Source organism: Diorhabda carinulata, chromosome 5 (genome assembly GCF_026250575.1).
Source record: "Diorhabda carinulata isolate Delta chromosome 5, icDioCari1.1, whole genome shotgun sequence".
NCBI lineage: Eukaryota > Metazoa > Arthropoda > Insecta > Coleoptera > Chrysomelidae > Diorhabda > Diorhabda carinulata.
Genome location: NC_079464.1, coordinates 4,706,755 through 4,725,029, shown reverse-complemented (window position 1 = coordinate 4,725,029; position 18,275 = coordinate 4,706,755). Strand labels below are relative to the sequence as shown.

General features: G+C 29.6%; 1 protein-coding gene across 3 annotated transcripts; it reads right to left on the bottom strand.

The window, feature by feature from the left end:
- Positions 1-3,684: 3,684 nt before the first annotated feature.
- Positions 3,685-18,272, bottom strand: LOC130894462 (dual oxidase maturation factor 1-like). 3 transcript variants are annotated; one of them, XM_057801320.1, is made up of 8 exons: positions 17,003-17,191; positions 7,121-7,288; positions 6,183-6,240; positions 4,744-4,980; positions 4,490-4,690; positions 4,263-4,427; positions 4,084-4,203; positions 3,685-4,028 (listed from the first exon to the last, which is right to left on the bottom strand). In XM_057801320.1, exons 1-8 carry the CDS (start codon positions 17,012-17,014, stop codon positions 3,787-3,789), a joined length of 1,203 nt encoding a protein of 400 aa, XP_057657303.1. In that variant the 5' UTR covers positions 17,015-17,191; the 3' UTR covers positions 3,685-3,786. The 3 variants fall into 3 exon arrangements, with proteins under 3 accessions (XP_057657303.1, XP_057657305.1, XP_057657304.1); XM_057801322.1 differs by lacking the exons at positions 3,685-4,028; positions 4,084-4,203; positions 4,263-4,427; ... (2 more) ...; positions 6,183-6,240; positions 7,121-7,288 and adding exons at positions 8,502-10,973; positions 17,282-17,479; positions 17,530-17,893; positions 18,071-18,272 and having other exon boundaries at positions 17,003-17,228; XM_057801321.1 differs by lacking the exons at positions 3,685-4,028; positions 4,084-4,203; positions 4,263-4,427; ... (2 more) ...; positions 6,183-6,240; positions 7,121-7,288 and adding exons at positions 11,982-14,471; positions 17,282-17,479; positions 17,530-17,893; positions 18,071-18,272 and having other exon boundaries at positions 17,003-17,228.
- Positions 18,273-18,275: the final 3 nt, after the last annotated feature.

The window sequence follows — 18,275 nt, the reverse complement described above, 5'->3', positions numbered from 1 at the left end:
CGTATAAAAATATTATTTGTTTATCCTAATTTGAGCTCCTTAATATTACGAATTATATTTTCTCCCATTTCCTTTATGAAATCCCTTTTCCACACCACTGGTAACAATTTTATAATGGAAAGTTTCCCTGAAAGGTCATTTTAGCTGTCTACGAATCTAATTTTGTTATTTTTTTCAAATGAAACTAATTTTTTTCATAACATATTTAAAATCGCAATTTAAAACATATTTTCTGACTTTTGACATGAATTTTTTTGTAAAAAAATTTTTTCAAAACCAATGGGTTCTAAAAATGTCTGAAGATTTCAATATATGAATTTTTCTATATTTTTCTGTACCTGTTTTTTTTTCAAGTTTCATCACAATTTCTTTTCAATTCCAGTCCCTCAATGCTTACAACCCTATATTGACAATTTTTAGAAACCTGTAGTATTCAATTTGTTTATTTATTGAAATTTTCACATGGGTATTGAAATAATATGTAAAACCTTCCCTCCGCGATACCCAGCCCCAAAATTAATTTAAATATAGGGTTGTAAACTCAAATTCCACTTATTATTAGCGTAGAATCTATCGAAGTTGATAGAAATGGCGTGGCCACTTATAAAACTAAGTTACACGACTGTAAATTTTGACATATATTTCAATAAAATTGTTTTTTGAAAACAGTGGGATCTTAAAAATGCCTGAAACTTCCTAAATATTGAAAATTTTTCTATATTATTGTGTACCTCCCTTTTGTCAGTTCACAACCCCATTTTTTTCCAAGGATAGTGGATTCTACTTATAAAATAAGGGTGTTTCTGCTTACAATCCTATATTGACATTTATTAGAACCTAAAAATATCACCAAACTATTTACTTCAATTACTTATTGAAAATTTGACATTGTTATTGAAATAATATGTAAAACCTTTCCTCCGCGATATCCACCCCCAAAATTAATGTAAATATAGGGTTGTAAGCAGAAATTCCACTTATGTCACTTATAAAACTGAGTTACGAGACTATTTTTGACAAGGTTATTGAAATAATATATATAACCTCCTCTCGGCGATATCCAGGGACCAAATCTAACTCACTACCCCTATAAATTAATTTCAGATATAGGGTTTTAAGTACAAATTACACTTATTTTCAGCGTGGACCCCACTGCAGTTGAGGAAAATTGTGTTTTCTTTTAAAAAAACTGGGTCACACGATTTTTGTCACCAATTTCTGAGCACCCTAATTTATTGTGGAAAAATTCTGATGATTTTTGACTAGTTTCTATTCGTTTCCCGAGACATTAATAAATATATAAATAAAAGTTGGAATTCGCTTCGGGTTTAAATACAAATCGTAGTCGACTGAAATGAGTTGCATAAAAATAGGAATCAATTCAGCTTATTGTGAAATACCCTGTATATTCACTGCTAATATGTTTTTTCTATCAACCAAATACATTATTCAGACAACATGTTCAATTCTTATGTTTTGGACTCGATAATAGAAAATTGAATAGGAAAAAGGAGATAAAATGAAAAAGAAACCAAAAAAATACTAAAATTGGTGAAAATCTCAACACAGAATAGAAAAACTAACTTCATTTTTACTGTCTTCTTGTCCATAACTTGATCTGTCTATAGATAATAAACTGTTTTTATTATTCTTTAATGGATAAAATGATGTTTAAAAGGAGAAACTGGAGGAAAACAATTTTAAAAAATGAGAAGAATAAGCTGAAGCTAATCAGGGGAACCTACTACTACTACTACCCACTGGTACCACGGCCCTCAAAGAGCCTTGGCCTTGTCCACTACATTCCTCCAGACATCACGTCTCCACCACCTCACACCTAACTACCAAAGATCCTCTTCGACATCATCCAGCCATCTTGACTTCTGTCATAAATGCTTTTGCCCAAAATTTCTTTGAGGTTTGTCATGTTATTTGCTGGATTTATAATTTTCAATTTTATTGGCTTTGTGAGGAGTTGCTGCTTGAAGAAGTGCCAAATTTCCTCCCAAAAACGCCGCTTTAATGGTACTGGCAGAGAAATAAGCATATAAATAGTCACTTCATTAAAAGATTGGATGATTACAAATCCAACTTTAAAATCTTTCAAATGCTTGTATTTGTGTTTTGGTGTAGAAACTAGTTGTTAAAACCAATTTCTATATTGGAAACTGATAGAAAACGAACAAGAGTTTTACTAAAACTCTTTCCATGTGATAAATAATAGTCAATCTTATATCTTTGAGCTCTCATCGGGTTATCACTTTACAACCTTAAAAAGTATCCAATCACTTTTGATAAACTCGTTATCAAAATTTAAAGGCAACAGTGAAAACAATGTCTAAAAAACTACCGTAATTCAAACACAAAACAAGAAGTTTATGGAATTTTCTATATTACTTGTAGACTCGCGAAAAAACTGCAAAAATACTCAGTTTCAGCTGTATTAGTAACACCAAAATTGATTTAAAAAGTATCTATGGATATACCATAAAACAAATTTCACTATTGAATAAAAAACTAGAAGAAGTAACACGTTTTTATACAATAATCCATTGTTTACCCCTCCTAACGTAAATCAGATTATTTGAGCAATTTCCATTAAAATTAAAAAGCTCTGTATATTAGTTGCGATTCATCCAAAATTAGAGTTTTCTGCGTATTTCGCAGTGTTTCGTGTTTCGATACATAGCTAAATTAATAAGTGTCTGTAGTAATTCGTCGTTCATTCTGATAGCTTTCTACATCGATACAGGCCTGTACGAAATCATAGTTTATTCTATTTTATATCAACTAAATTTTTTTATCTAAGAAAATATATGTACATGTGTATTGTGATGTTTTCACTTTTAATATTACACACATCTTTCTTAATTATTTATTTGTATTTTCTAACTGAATATGAGCCAATGTAAAATATTTTATTCATTATAGTCATTTCGAAAAAATGAGTTTTTTTAATTACCGACACCCTATCAGACTTAAGTTATCATATATTATTTTTAAAAGTTTACTTACAAAGAAACAAAAATTCCAATAATTTTTCAGTACTTCAAAATCGGTAATTTACAAGTTTCTTTACCAAAATTTAAGCTTGGCACTTTTGACATTTGTGTGTCATTGCAGCCACTAAACGAAATCTAAATTTCCCGAGTGTGAATTACATTCATTGAATAGAAAAAATAAACAAAAGTTGTCATGATGATGATTTGAACCAAATTCATTTTTACAAAAAAAATTAAATTGATTAATAATTCAAATCAACTTTATTTCGAAGTTAAGTACACTACGTCGCAGTATCAAGTGATAAATATTATTCAAAATACGATATTACTTTATTATATTTTAGTGTTAAATACTTTCTATAATAAACTTAAAAATAAATATAAATACGAGTTATATTTATGCTTAATGTTTAATCGACAACATTTTTTCAGTATATAAAGAATAAATAAAGCGCTTTGTGACTATTAGACACAACCACAGATAAAGTGTGCAACTGATGTATAGTGAAAGTACGTGTAATATTTACAATTATTTAAGCGTATGAAGTACAATTAACAAAATTATTAAAAATAATGCTAAAACAGGACAAAACAAAAATGTTTATTTATTAACTATCATCACAAGAGAGGTTAGATTAGCTGCATCAAATACGAGTAAGGAATAATATAAGGTTATGTGCAATTTTTTTTAGTATATAATATTTATTATTGTCGTAGTAAATACAAAAAAGCTGTTAAAAATGAGATATATATTTAGTAAAATATTGAAATATATAAAAAAATATTAATTATTACTGGATTCAGGTGGTGGTGGTAAAGGTAATTTATGTCTGTTTGGTTTCACTGTTCTATTAACAACAGGAGCTGATACAGACGTAATATTTCGTCGTTTTAAATAAACAGGAACGTAATCAACATCGTCATCGTCTTCATTCGGTGCAGTTTCCATGTCAACTAAAGGTATATCGACATTAGTTTTGATATATTTAGTAGATTTATGTCTCAAAAGTAATCGTTCTTCTTTAGCTGGAATAATGTTACGTTTTTTAAACAGATATTTGAATAAGTAGTCGCTACTTACTCAAATATGCTACTGCATCATAACTATTAAGCGGATTGACTCCAAAGAAACTGCAAAGTTGTTGATCATATTTATATTCCATAAATATTACCGTTAAGGATAATATAATGCAAAATATTCCTAAAAAATATTTGAAACGAGAAGATATGTACATAAGATTATAATAATTTGATTAGTACCTAAAGCAAAAGTACACCAATAGTGAAATCCAAATTTCGTAGTCAGTATGTCGTCTTCGAAATGTATTTTTAGTGTATTAGGATTACGTATCACTAGGTATATAAAATTACCGAATAATAGTAGGCCTCCGCATATTCCAAGAAAATATGCTCCGTATCTAATCACTGAAATAAGATGACAGAATATCATGTTTTCTTTTATCAAAATGTGTTTTTTAAATATATACCTGATCTGAATAATATTACAGACAAAATCCAGCAGGGAAATGCCGTCCACATTAAAATGTGCGTGTACCATCCGGCAGTTCTATAAAAACGACCGTATCTCAGACCTTCACCGTCTATTATAAAATATTCAACTACCCATAGAATTGGGTGGGGCACACCTCGATATTGAGCTTGTCTATATTCTCTTTGTAACTTTCCAGCTGAAATTTCATAACAAATAACCCAAAATTATCATATTTTATCCCATTTTTACCATACGGTCCGAATCCAAATACTCCTTGATCCCAAGTCCATTCAAATCTTTCGTTGTAATTAATTATCTCATACTTTAATGTACTACTTTCGGACGAATTCGCCTTTAAAGTTACATTTAGACTACGAAGTCCGATTTTTAGAGATATGGAAGCGTTTATTTCTTCTCCGGATCCTGCTTTATAAGGAGTTTTTGTGAATATATGTCCAACTTCCCATTCTTGACCAAAGTTATTTACTGAAATTGAATAGTTTGGTTATAACTGATGATGATAATCCTTAGGTTGGTAGATGTAGCCCACAAGGATCGCGTGAAGAGATACCACGTCATCGTTGGTATGATGGCACCTTCTAGATCAAAATATTTCGAAATTCGGATCTCTGAACTAGCCCAAATAGAAAACCACCAGTCATATTGAAGATAATTCGCAGTTGAATTAACAAGCCCACTATGCAAACTTTTCCCTATCAAATAAAAGAGTTTCTTCACAGCAGATTGGAAACTTGCTCGTGTTCAACCCTTACCAAAAACAAAGAAAAAAGACAGTTCCCAACAACTATCGTGTCCGATTGTTTCAGTCCCAGCCATTATTAAGGTCATCTAGAAAGTTGTTAATAGCAAATCTTGAGTCTGCTAACATCATCAGCGACTATCAATAAATATAGATCAACCTGGCATCTCCGTAAGGACTAAAGCTATAGAAAAATATGGGAAATCTTCACTGTTCACCCAAGATATTGAAAACATTCAAGGGATGAAGTAGAAGTAATCTGAAGGTTGGCACAACCTTTCAGGATTTGGTCCTGTCTGGACATAAAATATCACAATCACCGAAAATTCGCTTGTTGGGTGTTGAGGTTGGTAGCAATATGTCCTGACATGGCCGAATGATCTAAATCAATTTCACAAAAACTTGAAGCCCTCCACAACAGCTTCTAATCCTCTACAAGGCCCAGATTCGTTCATATCTGGAATATTGCTTGCACCTGGGATGCTCGAATCAATACAGAAGAGAGCAATTCGACTTATATAGGCGATTCAGAGTTGACCAGGAACCTGGAAAGCTCAGAATATAGAGAAAAAGTCGCTGAACTGACTATGTTTTATCGATACTACCACGGCAGATACTCTTCCGAGCTATCTAACTTAATCCCACCTAGAGCAGTATCTGCAAGACCTACTAGACAGGCAAACATAGCCGACGAACACTTAGTAAGTCTAGAAAGTCAATTTCACTGGTCTCCTTTCTTTGGAGCGTAGTCTCTGAAATTTTTCAAGTAGAAATTGAGTATGTGTTCAGTTCAATCTAGATTTATATACATACATACAACTACTGCTAATTTGTGCTTAATAAAATAATTCACTTTGTTTTCATCACACCTGGTACATAATTTTAGAAAGTTTTAGCTTAGTTTGAGGTTATATATTGCAGTACTTACTTAATAAAAGCGTTCCTATGATGATGGTTACACCAACTCTTATAAAAACAATCGAATTCTAAAACGAAGTAAAAAAATGATTTCACGAAAGCCCAAAAAAACAATGATCGCGAAAGTATCTTAAAAACACATCACAATTTTGTGAAACTTGTTTTAGGTAAAAGTTTCTACTTGCATTGATGACTAAATTGCGAATGAAACAATTTACAGTATTAAAAATATTCGTTTAAAAACATAATATCGATAAAAACATGTGGAAACTTGGATACATACAAAAAAAATTACTTCTTCAAATCCGAAAACACCTAACGATTTACGCAGATGTCTCAAGGGCAAATTGATATTTTAATTTACTATTTAGAGCCCTAAACGCTTCCAACAGTAAATGGAAAATCAAGTGGACGAAAATTATACAAAAAGAAATAATTTTATGTTGACGTGTGATGTAATGCATTTATTTATATGTATATTATTAACATTTTACAAAATGGCTGTCGGATATGAACAAAATTGAATTAAATTCTTAACGTTTTATAAATAAGATTTGAATTAATTTTTGTAAGTATCTTTTGCATTTCGAGTTTTATTTTCTAACAACTTTATTACAATTGTGATGTGACATTAGAAAAATTTAAGTAAATTCCAAACATAATAACAAATTTGAACAGATCGAAATCGTAGCAATACTTTTGAACTTTATAGAATCTGGCAACAACGTATAATAAAACACAAAAAGTCGATGAAAGCGTTGTTCGTGGGTAGATTCGATTGTAAATAACTGTGCTAGAATCGATTCGGAATCAATAATCAACGAGAAATATTGAAGAAATTGATGTAAAATCATTAGAAAAACGCGGGGATTAGATAAAATTATGAAAAACAAAAATTTTCAGATATATTAATCGTATTAATAATCAGTTTTAATTTAAAAAACTTACCTCTTTGAGTTTTGGAGTGGGTAAAGCACAACAAAATGATATTCCTAAAATGATTCCTGCGGCAATAAAACCGGCGTCTAAAACATCCACAGTGACAGGAGTTTTGTTTGATCCATATTGTGTAGGAAAACCTTCACGTCTACCCAGATCGAACCACATCTCAACTAACTACAGATTTAATACGAAATATTTTAACTCGAATATCTTAAGTAAACTCTATAAACACACGGTCATAAACCATACCTACTATGTTGCCACATCAAATTTTTATTTAGACCACCGATACTGGGTGTAAAAGAACTTACACAGAGCAGAGGCGTATAGGGGAGCCCAAAATAGGACGATTAGGGGCATTATACCTCTATACCGTATTACATCCTCGAGGAGAATTAGCAATTCAGTTCTTCTAGTAGTAAAATTGTTGTAATTTTTTAAATAAGTGACAAATTCTCATTTAGCGAATAATTTGATGTTATTGTAGTTTGTATAAATGAAGGAAACTGTAAAATTTTGGTTCTTCACAAAGAAACTAATGTTGAAAGAAAGACTGTCAAATTTGATGTCTAAAAAAGTGAGAGTGAAAAAAGTTTGAGAATGAAATCAACTGATAGATTTAGAGGAGAAATTTTAAGGTTAGGACATCCTCGAACAGCCTCACACCGTGTACCATATTTAGATAAGGGCTGCAAAGAAATCAACTTGCTTCGAAATTTTGAACCCCTATAACTCTTCAGGGATGCAGCTTGGTAAATTATCCCCAATTGTAATATTTTGGGCTCCTCTATACGAGTCTTTTATGTGTTGATTCTCATGCGAGACACCCTGTATTATATTGCACATAAAAAATTGCTTTTCCGATGTTATATTCTAAGTAGACTTTTTCAAAACTACACAACTTAATTAAGTGGTGTATGATAGATACATTTTTTTCAATTTTGTTCATTTTTAATATTTTAGTTCATTGAATATGGAGTTTAATTAGGTAAACCGAGAAATCTTTTCAAATTATATTCTCCATGTAGTTCCACTATAAAACGATTGTATTTATATGGTATGAAACAACAAATTTTTTTGATAATGAAATCCGACAACAGTGTAAAAATATGACTGTGGTTATTAAGAGTTGAAAAAAATCCTAAATACATGTATCTAATGTAATCATCAGTTTCCTCTGTATTTTCCTGTGATAATAAAACCACGAAATCGTATAAATTTTAATGTTTTAAATTCGATTTGTTGCAAAATGGTCCCGCTTAGTTAATATCGAATTTTTGATAGTTTATCCATTATGGTTGATATACTTACCTAGATTTTTCAAGATGTCGTCAATTTAAAGCATCGTTATATATAAAAAGGAAAAGGTTCTAATAAAAATAACAAGCTCACTTAATTTTTTATTATAAAAAATATACACTGGTAAAATTAACAATTTAAATATATATTTAGATATACAAAATCCCACTTATATTGTTAATAAACTTTGGTGAACATAACAAGTAAACGTTTTAAAAACTTTGGTACAATAAAAAAAATAAAAATTATTCGATCATGTGTGTGATAAGTATTGCTACTGTAGAATTATTAAAAAAATAATTGATCATTGAATTGAATTCGATTATATGAGAGCCCGTAACTACTTTCGCTATTCACCCGGTAACATCACATTTACCCACAAGGTCAAATACTTCATAAAATGAACTGGAAAAAAGAACAAACATTCTCTATAGAAGTGAATGATTGCATTTTAATAATCGATTATTGATATCGATTCCGACTATTCGAAGCATCAATGTCATTTCCATCTAATGAGAATGGAGTAGAGAGATAGAAAGTAATATACTGATATATGTAATATATCTATATGGGCCCACTTGGTGCTTGGCCTTATAGTGGAAACTGTTCCGACCGAGGAAGACAGAATGATAATGATTTCTCTATCCTCCCAGGTTCTACGCATTGTGAAGCATGCGCAGTCTGTACGAGATATCTTTAATATTAACCCTATGAAAACAACTGAAAATATTTCGAGCATAACCTCATTTTTTGTATAAAAAGTAGAAATGCTTGTCGGGTAAAATGTATGTTAATTTTAACGTCTTTGATTGCGAAAGTTCTGAAAATATAAATCTAATCTTACAACTAATTATGATAATTGAGCTGCGTTTTATATCACAGTAGTAATAAATGCATCACGCAAAAAATATTTTTGTATTTTTATTTTTATATTTTAAGCAATAATTCGTATATCACAAATGGAAATTGCGTTTAACAAAAAGTGTTAACTTACAAATTACCTCGTATTATATTGTGATGTACAATAATATCTTTTATATTGCTATTTACACAACTAAACCACCCATTTTTTGTTTAATCGTTCATGTAATTATGAACCAGAAATATTTAAGAAAAAACACAACAAAAACTTGATCCTTTGTTTCTTAGGTAAAGCCTTATCGTTAAAAATGTTTATTTACGACACGCAGTTAAACCAGACATTTTATCTACTGCCATATTTATAGTACTCAAATTCGTATTCGAATTCACTTGAATTTGTATAAAACTGAATTTACGTCTTACTACAAACATTTTTCTACTTTTTTTCTTTGAAACACCAAATTTGTTAAAAAAAATTTTTAAAAAACCTCATAAATTTTATTTTATAATCTCCGCTAGACGTATAGGTTATAAACGGTCTTGATTGTAAGTTTCCATATGTCGTGATAGATGTTTTACATTGTTGCCGCGTTGTAATTTTTTTCCCGCTAATAAAGATTTTAAATAGAATAATTACTATTCACATTATGTAAATAAAAACCGACATGCTACCGGAGGTTTCACCGATTTCCATGAACCTGCATCGATTTTAATTAAATTAATGTCAGCAGGTCGAAAACTAAAATCTACCCTACGCCGATGTGTGCTTTTGCACTAGGGGTAAGTTCCACCCCAAGTAAGGGGTTATGTTGAAAATAACTGCGAAAATTTATAGAGGATCAAATTTCAAGCAAAAAAATTTTTTTTAAAAAAAAAAACACGTTTTTAATCGATTTTTGATGTATATCTCAAATATTTTTGATTGTATCAGAAAAAGTGTGGGAAACAAAAATGAAGCTTATGAAAAAACAAAGAGATTGTTTTTGCAAAATTTGCTTTAGGCATATTATAAATCGAGTTATGATTTATTGAAGGTTGAATATTTTTATCGAAAGAAAATTCAACGAGTAAGGAAAAGTACTTTCAAAAAACTATAAAATGATATACATAAAAATTGATAAGAAACAAAAGTATTTTTTTTTTTACAAATATTTCATTTCTCTCAAATTTTTTGTAATTGAGATATGAACTTACAAATCGTACTTTAACCTGATACCGTTTTCGAACCCTTTAAAAAATAGAGGGTTAAAGAAATTTATAAACTTATAGGTTATAAAATTCTCTATAAATCTACGTTTTGAGCGACTAATTTGATCGAAAATTTATCGAGATATAGCCAAAAAACTAAATACAGTTTTTTGAAATATATTCGGACACAATTTTTTTATTTTGAGACCTTCGAAGACCTTACCCCTGATAGAAACATGAAATGACATACTTAATATCAAAAAAAAAAATCAACTTAACGACGCAGCTGTATCTAAGTTATCCTCATTTTGTTTACGATGATGATATAAATGTACCCTCAAACAACTTTGATTTCGCATAGTCTTACCGCAAATTTGACAGTCCATGTCCTTTGCGTTTGCTTCATGTTTATCCCTTACGTGTACTTTCAAGTTGTAACGATTCACAAATTTTCTACAACAATAAGGACAGTATACCTTACCCTTAACGTCCCTCTGGAGCGTTTGATAATCTGGAAAAAAACCGAAATAGAATGAGTAGACACTAAAATAAATGCCGATTTACCTTAATCTCCCTCTAATATTTAAATGTATGCCGTCACCACTGTTTAATGTGAGTATTCACTATTAGTATGTATATCTAAGAAAGTTAGATATTTTATTTTAATTAAATAATTTAAATAAATCAGATTATTTTCAATCAACAATGTTCTAAATTTCAAATAAAGATATACAGAAAATAGATACTATATTTTTTCAAACACAAATTAATCCTAAATGCGGTCCTGTCTTAGGTGAATTTATTACTGCTTTACTTCTTTTGAAACAAATATCATTGCACGCCACTGATCTGTTAAAAGTCGAGGAATGAAGAATTTTTCGTATTATGTCTATACAACTAACAGGTTTTATTTTAAAAATACTTTAATTATTTATCCTAATTTCTTATTATAATCCCGTGAACATGTCATTGTCAAAGATCCTTGTGTTTTGTGTCTAAGCAATGAAGATTTGACTTATTTCTATGCACAAGCGAAAACAGTTTCTCCGTTATTTTACCGTAAGGTCTATTTACGCGTGAACGGAAATAGACCGGAAATAGAAATAAAAAAGAATAGAAAGTAAAATTTTGACAACTTGTACATAGATAAACGTAAAATAGTGAGAAAGTGTATTATCAATCTTCTTACTAAAATAGCATGTTTTTTAAAAGAAATTCTACATTGGTGTCTAAAAATTTTATAATTGTTTGAACAAAAAAAGATAAATCGTTTTATCAATTAAATTTTTTCTCCTTTCATTTTACCAAACTGGAATTTTTACATCATGTTTATACGAGGTAAGTGAAAAAACTACAAATAATAGTGCTGTAGTTGGGACTAATTTAGAACTAGAAAATTAGACAGTTGTGACAATGTAAGCTGTCAAATTGGCACAATATCGATTGCTTTATGTGTTATCAAAAAATGATAATGAATAATGTAAAAGGCTGTGGTATATTAATAAAAAACCATTGAATTCATATAAAACTTTTAATTGCTCTTATACAAAAGACTTTTATCAGTAGATAATTAACTATAACCAATTAACAATTAATAAAATTACAATTATTGTAAAAATTAACTTTAAAGATAAATTTAATAATATGGAACTGAAATTTTGGTTATTTTATCACAACTAGAAAAACGTGAGTCAAGAAAATAACTAGGTATAGCTTCTTCTACCGTCTCATTAAAAAAATTATACAGATGAGATAAAAAATATTATTTGCAATTAATAGTCCAGGCGTTGTAGTCAAAATTATTTCTAAAAAACTGACACTACAACTAATAGTAACGATTTTTGGAACACAAATTGTTTTTATATAACACTTCAAGAAAAAAAATGTTCGGCACGCGAGCGGCCATGGAAAATGGGGAAAACCACCGGAAAAATTAAAATGGAATTTCGCCAATAACAATTCTTACAAAAAAAGTATCTAGATGTTTTTTTCAAAAAAAATAGTCCGTTTTGGCTCTGTCATGTGTGATTTTTCAGTAATGGACCCTTGGTGGGAGAGTTGTAAGTTTATTTTCCGGTTATACACAATTGATATTTGTCAATTCGTTCCCCGATTCGGAAAACAGCTTTGACAGTTCGAATTATTTGACTCAACAGTATTCCAAAGAATTGCAATATGATTTTTCATTATCTATATTTCCACATAAATTGAAATAAACTTCTTAAAATTGGAAGAAAGGATGAAATCATACAGTTAAGTTTATAGGAAATTGATATTTTCGAACTTGAAATTACCAGTGCAAATCAGAATGACTGAAAATGTGTTATTTTATTAAATGATGGTGGGAAATCACTCAAAGTAAATATCAACCCTAACAACAGAATTGATTGCACTACTCACCAATCGAATGGATGAACTATTTTAAGCTGTCAAAGTTTTTTATCACGCGCCTAAAAATACTGCTTCAAATAAACGCGTGTGTGGAAAAACGCAACAAGTGAACAATGACATTTGACGTGACAAATGACATTTCGAAACTCTCGTTCTATTGCGGTAACGATACTGATCACAGTTTTAATTAATAAAATGACTGGAATTATATTAAATATAATTAAATTAATACACAATCCACTGAGACGGTATGAAAATGACAATTTCCTGGCTGTTTATAATTAATTTGTATCTACTATGGCACATGAAGACATTTGGTAAAAAAATGTCGATATAATTGGCACGAAAAAATCTATTCCCGTTTAAAAACTAATTATATTATGGCAATAAACTTTGGTATAACATAATTGTTCATGCAGTTAACTTAAAAATATAAAATAATTAAAACTAATTACTAATACATTTATTTTATCAAAAACCATAAATTTGAGGTTAGATTTTGAAGACAGAGAATATTTGGAAGACTAATATCGGTATAACCTATAAATTCGATACAAGATCTTAAATATCTTCAGTAGAATCCACCATCAAATATTTTATATTGTATAAAGGCATCGCGGTCTCAAAATTTAAGGTAATATTTTGGTAACAAAAATTCGTCATAGATTTACAACTAGATAATGTTAATTTTCTAGACACCTAGTAGTACCAATACAAGAAAGTCCCAAATCATTTCAGTACCTAGACAACACCTTGGAAGTTTTATTGGCAACACTGACCGCCTCTAAATGTTATCCATATTTCCGGTATGAACTTTACATTGTTGAACATAACCTCAACCACAACTTTTTGTCATTTAAGTACGATTATAGAAAATGCAATTAACGACATACAGTAATTGCCATTGAAAAGTAGGAATTACCAATAAAAAAATTTTATGCAATCGTTTCTACGTAGATTATCACGAGAAAAGTCCATTAATGAATTGAAACTATTATATACTGATTGAATCCCACGAAAAAAGGTGTATATACCATCCACCGTACACCTACAATTATCCCAAGCATAATTCCAAATTATGCAGAGGATATTTGGAAAAGAAATAGAGATATAGCCTTCTCAGATCCCCGATCTCAATCCCATTGAACTTTTGTAGGAAGAGCTTGATAGGAACGTTCGTAATCTTGGTCTATCATCGCCCTTATAACAAGAGGAGGAGGGTTTCTTGATGAAAAATCACTTTTCTCAAACTTATAACAAGAAAATTAAACAACATATTTTTTTATGTTATTAGAATGAAGGTGGATGAAGAAATAACATCACATAACCTATAAAGAAGAAATAGATTAACACATATCTAGTCATTGAATCATTTGTTACGCGTTAACTTCAATTCTTTGTATCGTATCGTTAATAGTTGAAAAATGAAATTTGGCGATGTGTTTTCTTAAACTCTCAGTATTTTTGTACAATTGCGAACATATGACGCATTTAAAAGGCCCCGCGAACTCTCCGTGGATGTTCTTCTCGTGCGTCCTCAAATGATCCCTTCTAGAAAATTTTTTCAAGCACTGTCCGCACTGATACTGATTCTTGTTCGGATGTTTTTCGGGCTTGCCTAAATTTTAATAATCGTTATTAAATTCATTCATTCTAATAGATTCGAGGTTAGATAAGCCATCCTTTTAGGCAATAAAAAACACAACCGATGTTAGTCCAACACTATATATTCAAACATACGATCGTATAAATTAAATACTATCCTGAAGTTGATACCTACGTAGGCACTAAGAAAGTTTTAGTACTTTCATTTACTTTTTTCTTATTTTTGTGTAATTTTTGAGTTTGGACTTGAAAAATCTAAATAAATGATAAACTTTTACGTTTACTAAGTGTAAAAAAATAGTTTAATAGAGCTAGATACTGATTGCTTTTACTATAGAATAAAAAAATGAACTAGATCGACCTACGTATTATAGTATATATTTCTTCAGAATACTATATATAAAAGGCACAATATTCTCTAAATACATTTTTATAAATAAATTTTTCTCATAAAATAAACGAATACATTCGAGATTTATTCATATGTGTCAACAGAATAAATAAAATCCCTATAACTGCAAATATCTACAGAATTTCGCGTATTCCACTCGTAACAATAAACCCCTTATAAAACTTATCACAATAAATATTGAATCACTGTATCTCCTCTTCTCAAGTCGGAAATTTTGCTAGAAAATTATTAGTAATTGCTATATTTAAAATGTTAATAGGTTGGTTACAAAAGCTGTCTACTTACCATGCAAATATTTCAAACAAAAACAAAATAAATAAACACACAACAACTCACAACAAAAGTAAAAAACGTAAAAGAAACGGCGCAAAAACTATACAAAATAATAAATATAATCAATATTCGAAAACAATAAATACTGCGATATTCTTGATTACTAAATGTAATAATAAAACTAATATATTTGTTTATTAAATCTTATTTGACAGTTGACAAGATTTTGAAGTTAGCGATGACGTTAGATCGCCATTTTTAAATGACCACGTGTTCCAAAGTATAAAAACTTCGTTTATATTTTAACTACTAGAAAAAAATGCATATCTTGTTATAATAATTTTAAAGCTTAAACAAATTGATATCAGAAGAAAATACGAGCTATAATTATCTAATTCATTTTCCGAAATATACACTAGCACCATGAATAGTATTATGGATGCAATATGTGCCGGTGAGAAAAGTGAGATGTGAACCATAGATAATCGTTTTATACGCAGCGACTTTTGCGGATAAAAATTGTTTTTGGAGAAATATAAAGAAAGGAATACATTAAAGTGGGGAATATTGAATAATATTAGAAAGAAAGTAAAAGTTCGAAGTTGAATTTTAACTTTTAGAAAAAAAGTTAATCCTTTTCTAAATGTATTTACAACAAATACTCGCAAAAAATATATTTTTTTTTCTAAAAAAACTGATGAATAGAAAACAATTCAAATCTAATTGAAAAACAAATTATTAGAATGATATATGACAAGGAATGAAACATTAATAAATTGCAATTAATTTGTATACATTTATATCTCTAAAACACATTCTTAGAATTGTGTTTCTGTTTGCGTATATAATTGGTAGATAAGTAAAATATTAACTAAATAGTTGACGCTTCGTTGTCGCGCTAGTAGGTGGAACTATCGCCACCTTCTTACGAATATTCAACAACCCCTGGTAAAATGAGAGTTATAATTAAAAATTTTGCCAGTACTTTCAAAATGTGGAAGCAGTTGACTCCATTTCCAAAATATATTAATTACATAGCATAAAAGTAACATAAATAACGAGGGAAACTCAGGTAATAGTTGTGGCTTTGACATATCGCGGTAGTCGGCCATCTTGACGTATATTCAACAACCCTAATAAAATGAGAACTGCAATTGAAAATCCTGTCAGTTTTTGCAAAATATAGTGGTTGTTCCTATACCGAATATCCAGAAATCCTGGTAAAATAAGAAGAATAATTGAAAATTTTGCCAGTGTTGTCATAATGTTAACTTCAATCTCAAAACAAATTAATCGCATATCTCTGTATTGGACGAAACAAATGCCGTCGTCTTCCCCTATTTTTGAAAATTCTTCCAATTGATTCTATTATTATTGCCCACAAATTATATAGAAAAAAAAGCATCAATTACGAGAAAGGTTCAAGAAATAGTTGAAATTTTACCATATTGTGGTAGTAGGCAAAACTAGTACCGCCATATTGGCCTTATCACTGAATATCCAATCAACCCTGGTAAAATAATAGATATCATTGAAAATTCTGCCAGTTCACTCCATTAGCATTTCCCATTAATTATAGCAGTAGTAAGCAAAAATAACGCTGCCATCTTGGCGTCATAGTGTTTCTACATGTAATAATCGACTATCCCTGGTAAGGTGAATTGTTATTATCAACAAATTATGTAGTAGAAAATACATAAATTACAAGAGAAGTTCAATAAATAAATAATGTTAACTTGTACTTTATGCCTAAACAAAATCACTTTCATTTAAAAACCTCCTTATTATTATTAGTTTTTATACATTCTGTAATCAAGAAAAAAAAACAATATCATGCATTATATTAATTAAGTACTCACCTTGATCTGCATTGATAAATTCCGGAGACGAAGACGTACTAAAATTCCACATTGTCTTCAAGTTTATCGGTTCTTTGATGTCTTCTAATTCAGTACCAAGTTTGAGTATATTATCAATTGTATTTTGTTGACTAGTAGTATTATTATTTATAATCGAATCATTTTTCAATTTTGCTGGCTCAAATTCGGATTTTATCAATTTTGATTGAGACTGATAAGATTCGACCTGGAAAATGAAAAAAATTAATTTTTTGAAATATAATTTCATCTATAATTTACCTGAGTTCGTTTAGAATTTGTACTTCCATTTGTTGTATTTTTTGTTCGTTTAGTGGCCGTAGAACATTGAGTAACAGGAGAATGAGTAAATTTCGGTATTTCTACGTTACTTTCAATAAAATCATTATAAATTTCGTTTTCTTCGATATCATTGGTATATTCTATCTTAGCTTCCTTAGTTGATGAAGTATCTTCACTCTAAATTAAAAAAATGTGAATATTTTACTATAAACCAAGCTAGTACTTACAGAATCATCTCCTGTTAGTCCTTTTACTTGAAGAAGTTCGGCGATTTTTAGAAATTGAGTTAAATTCTCTCTTAGTACACTAACTTCACCCATATACATGAATTGTAGAATATCTTTCATATTTTCGTGACTGATATCTTTTAATATCACAATAGGATGTTTACAAGGATTAATTTTGAACATTTGTTTAAAATATGGACTACATATTGAGAGAACTATTTTATGTGCTTGCAAAAAATGACCGTCAACAGCTAAAGTTACATCTACCATTTCGGCCGCTTCTAAAAGATCGTGAAACCCCGAAGTCATGTTTGAATGGAAATTATTCCATCTTAATGAAAACTGTTCCGTTGTTGCCATTTTACTATAAAATACAATCAAGACTTGAAATTATTTAATTGCGTTTTTATCTCAGTAGATTTCAAATACACAAATTACAGTGAGAATATATTTTCAATTGATTAATGTACTGTGTTATTTTTATCTTAATATTATGCTAATTTTTGTATTGAATAACCTAAAAATAAAAAAGCTTACTCACCTTGTGAAATAAAATTATTTGCTTTCAAAATAATAGATACTTTAATAATTATATTTACATTCCAAAATATACTTAAACTAAAGTTACATAACAAAATAAAAATTAAATGTATGCTTAAAACATCAAAATAACCCTAATTACCCACTTCCGGACCAATCCGGGTGTCCGGGATTTATTGTTGGTTCTTTAAAAACAGAATGAGATG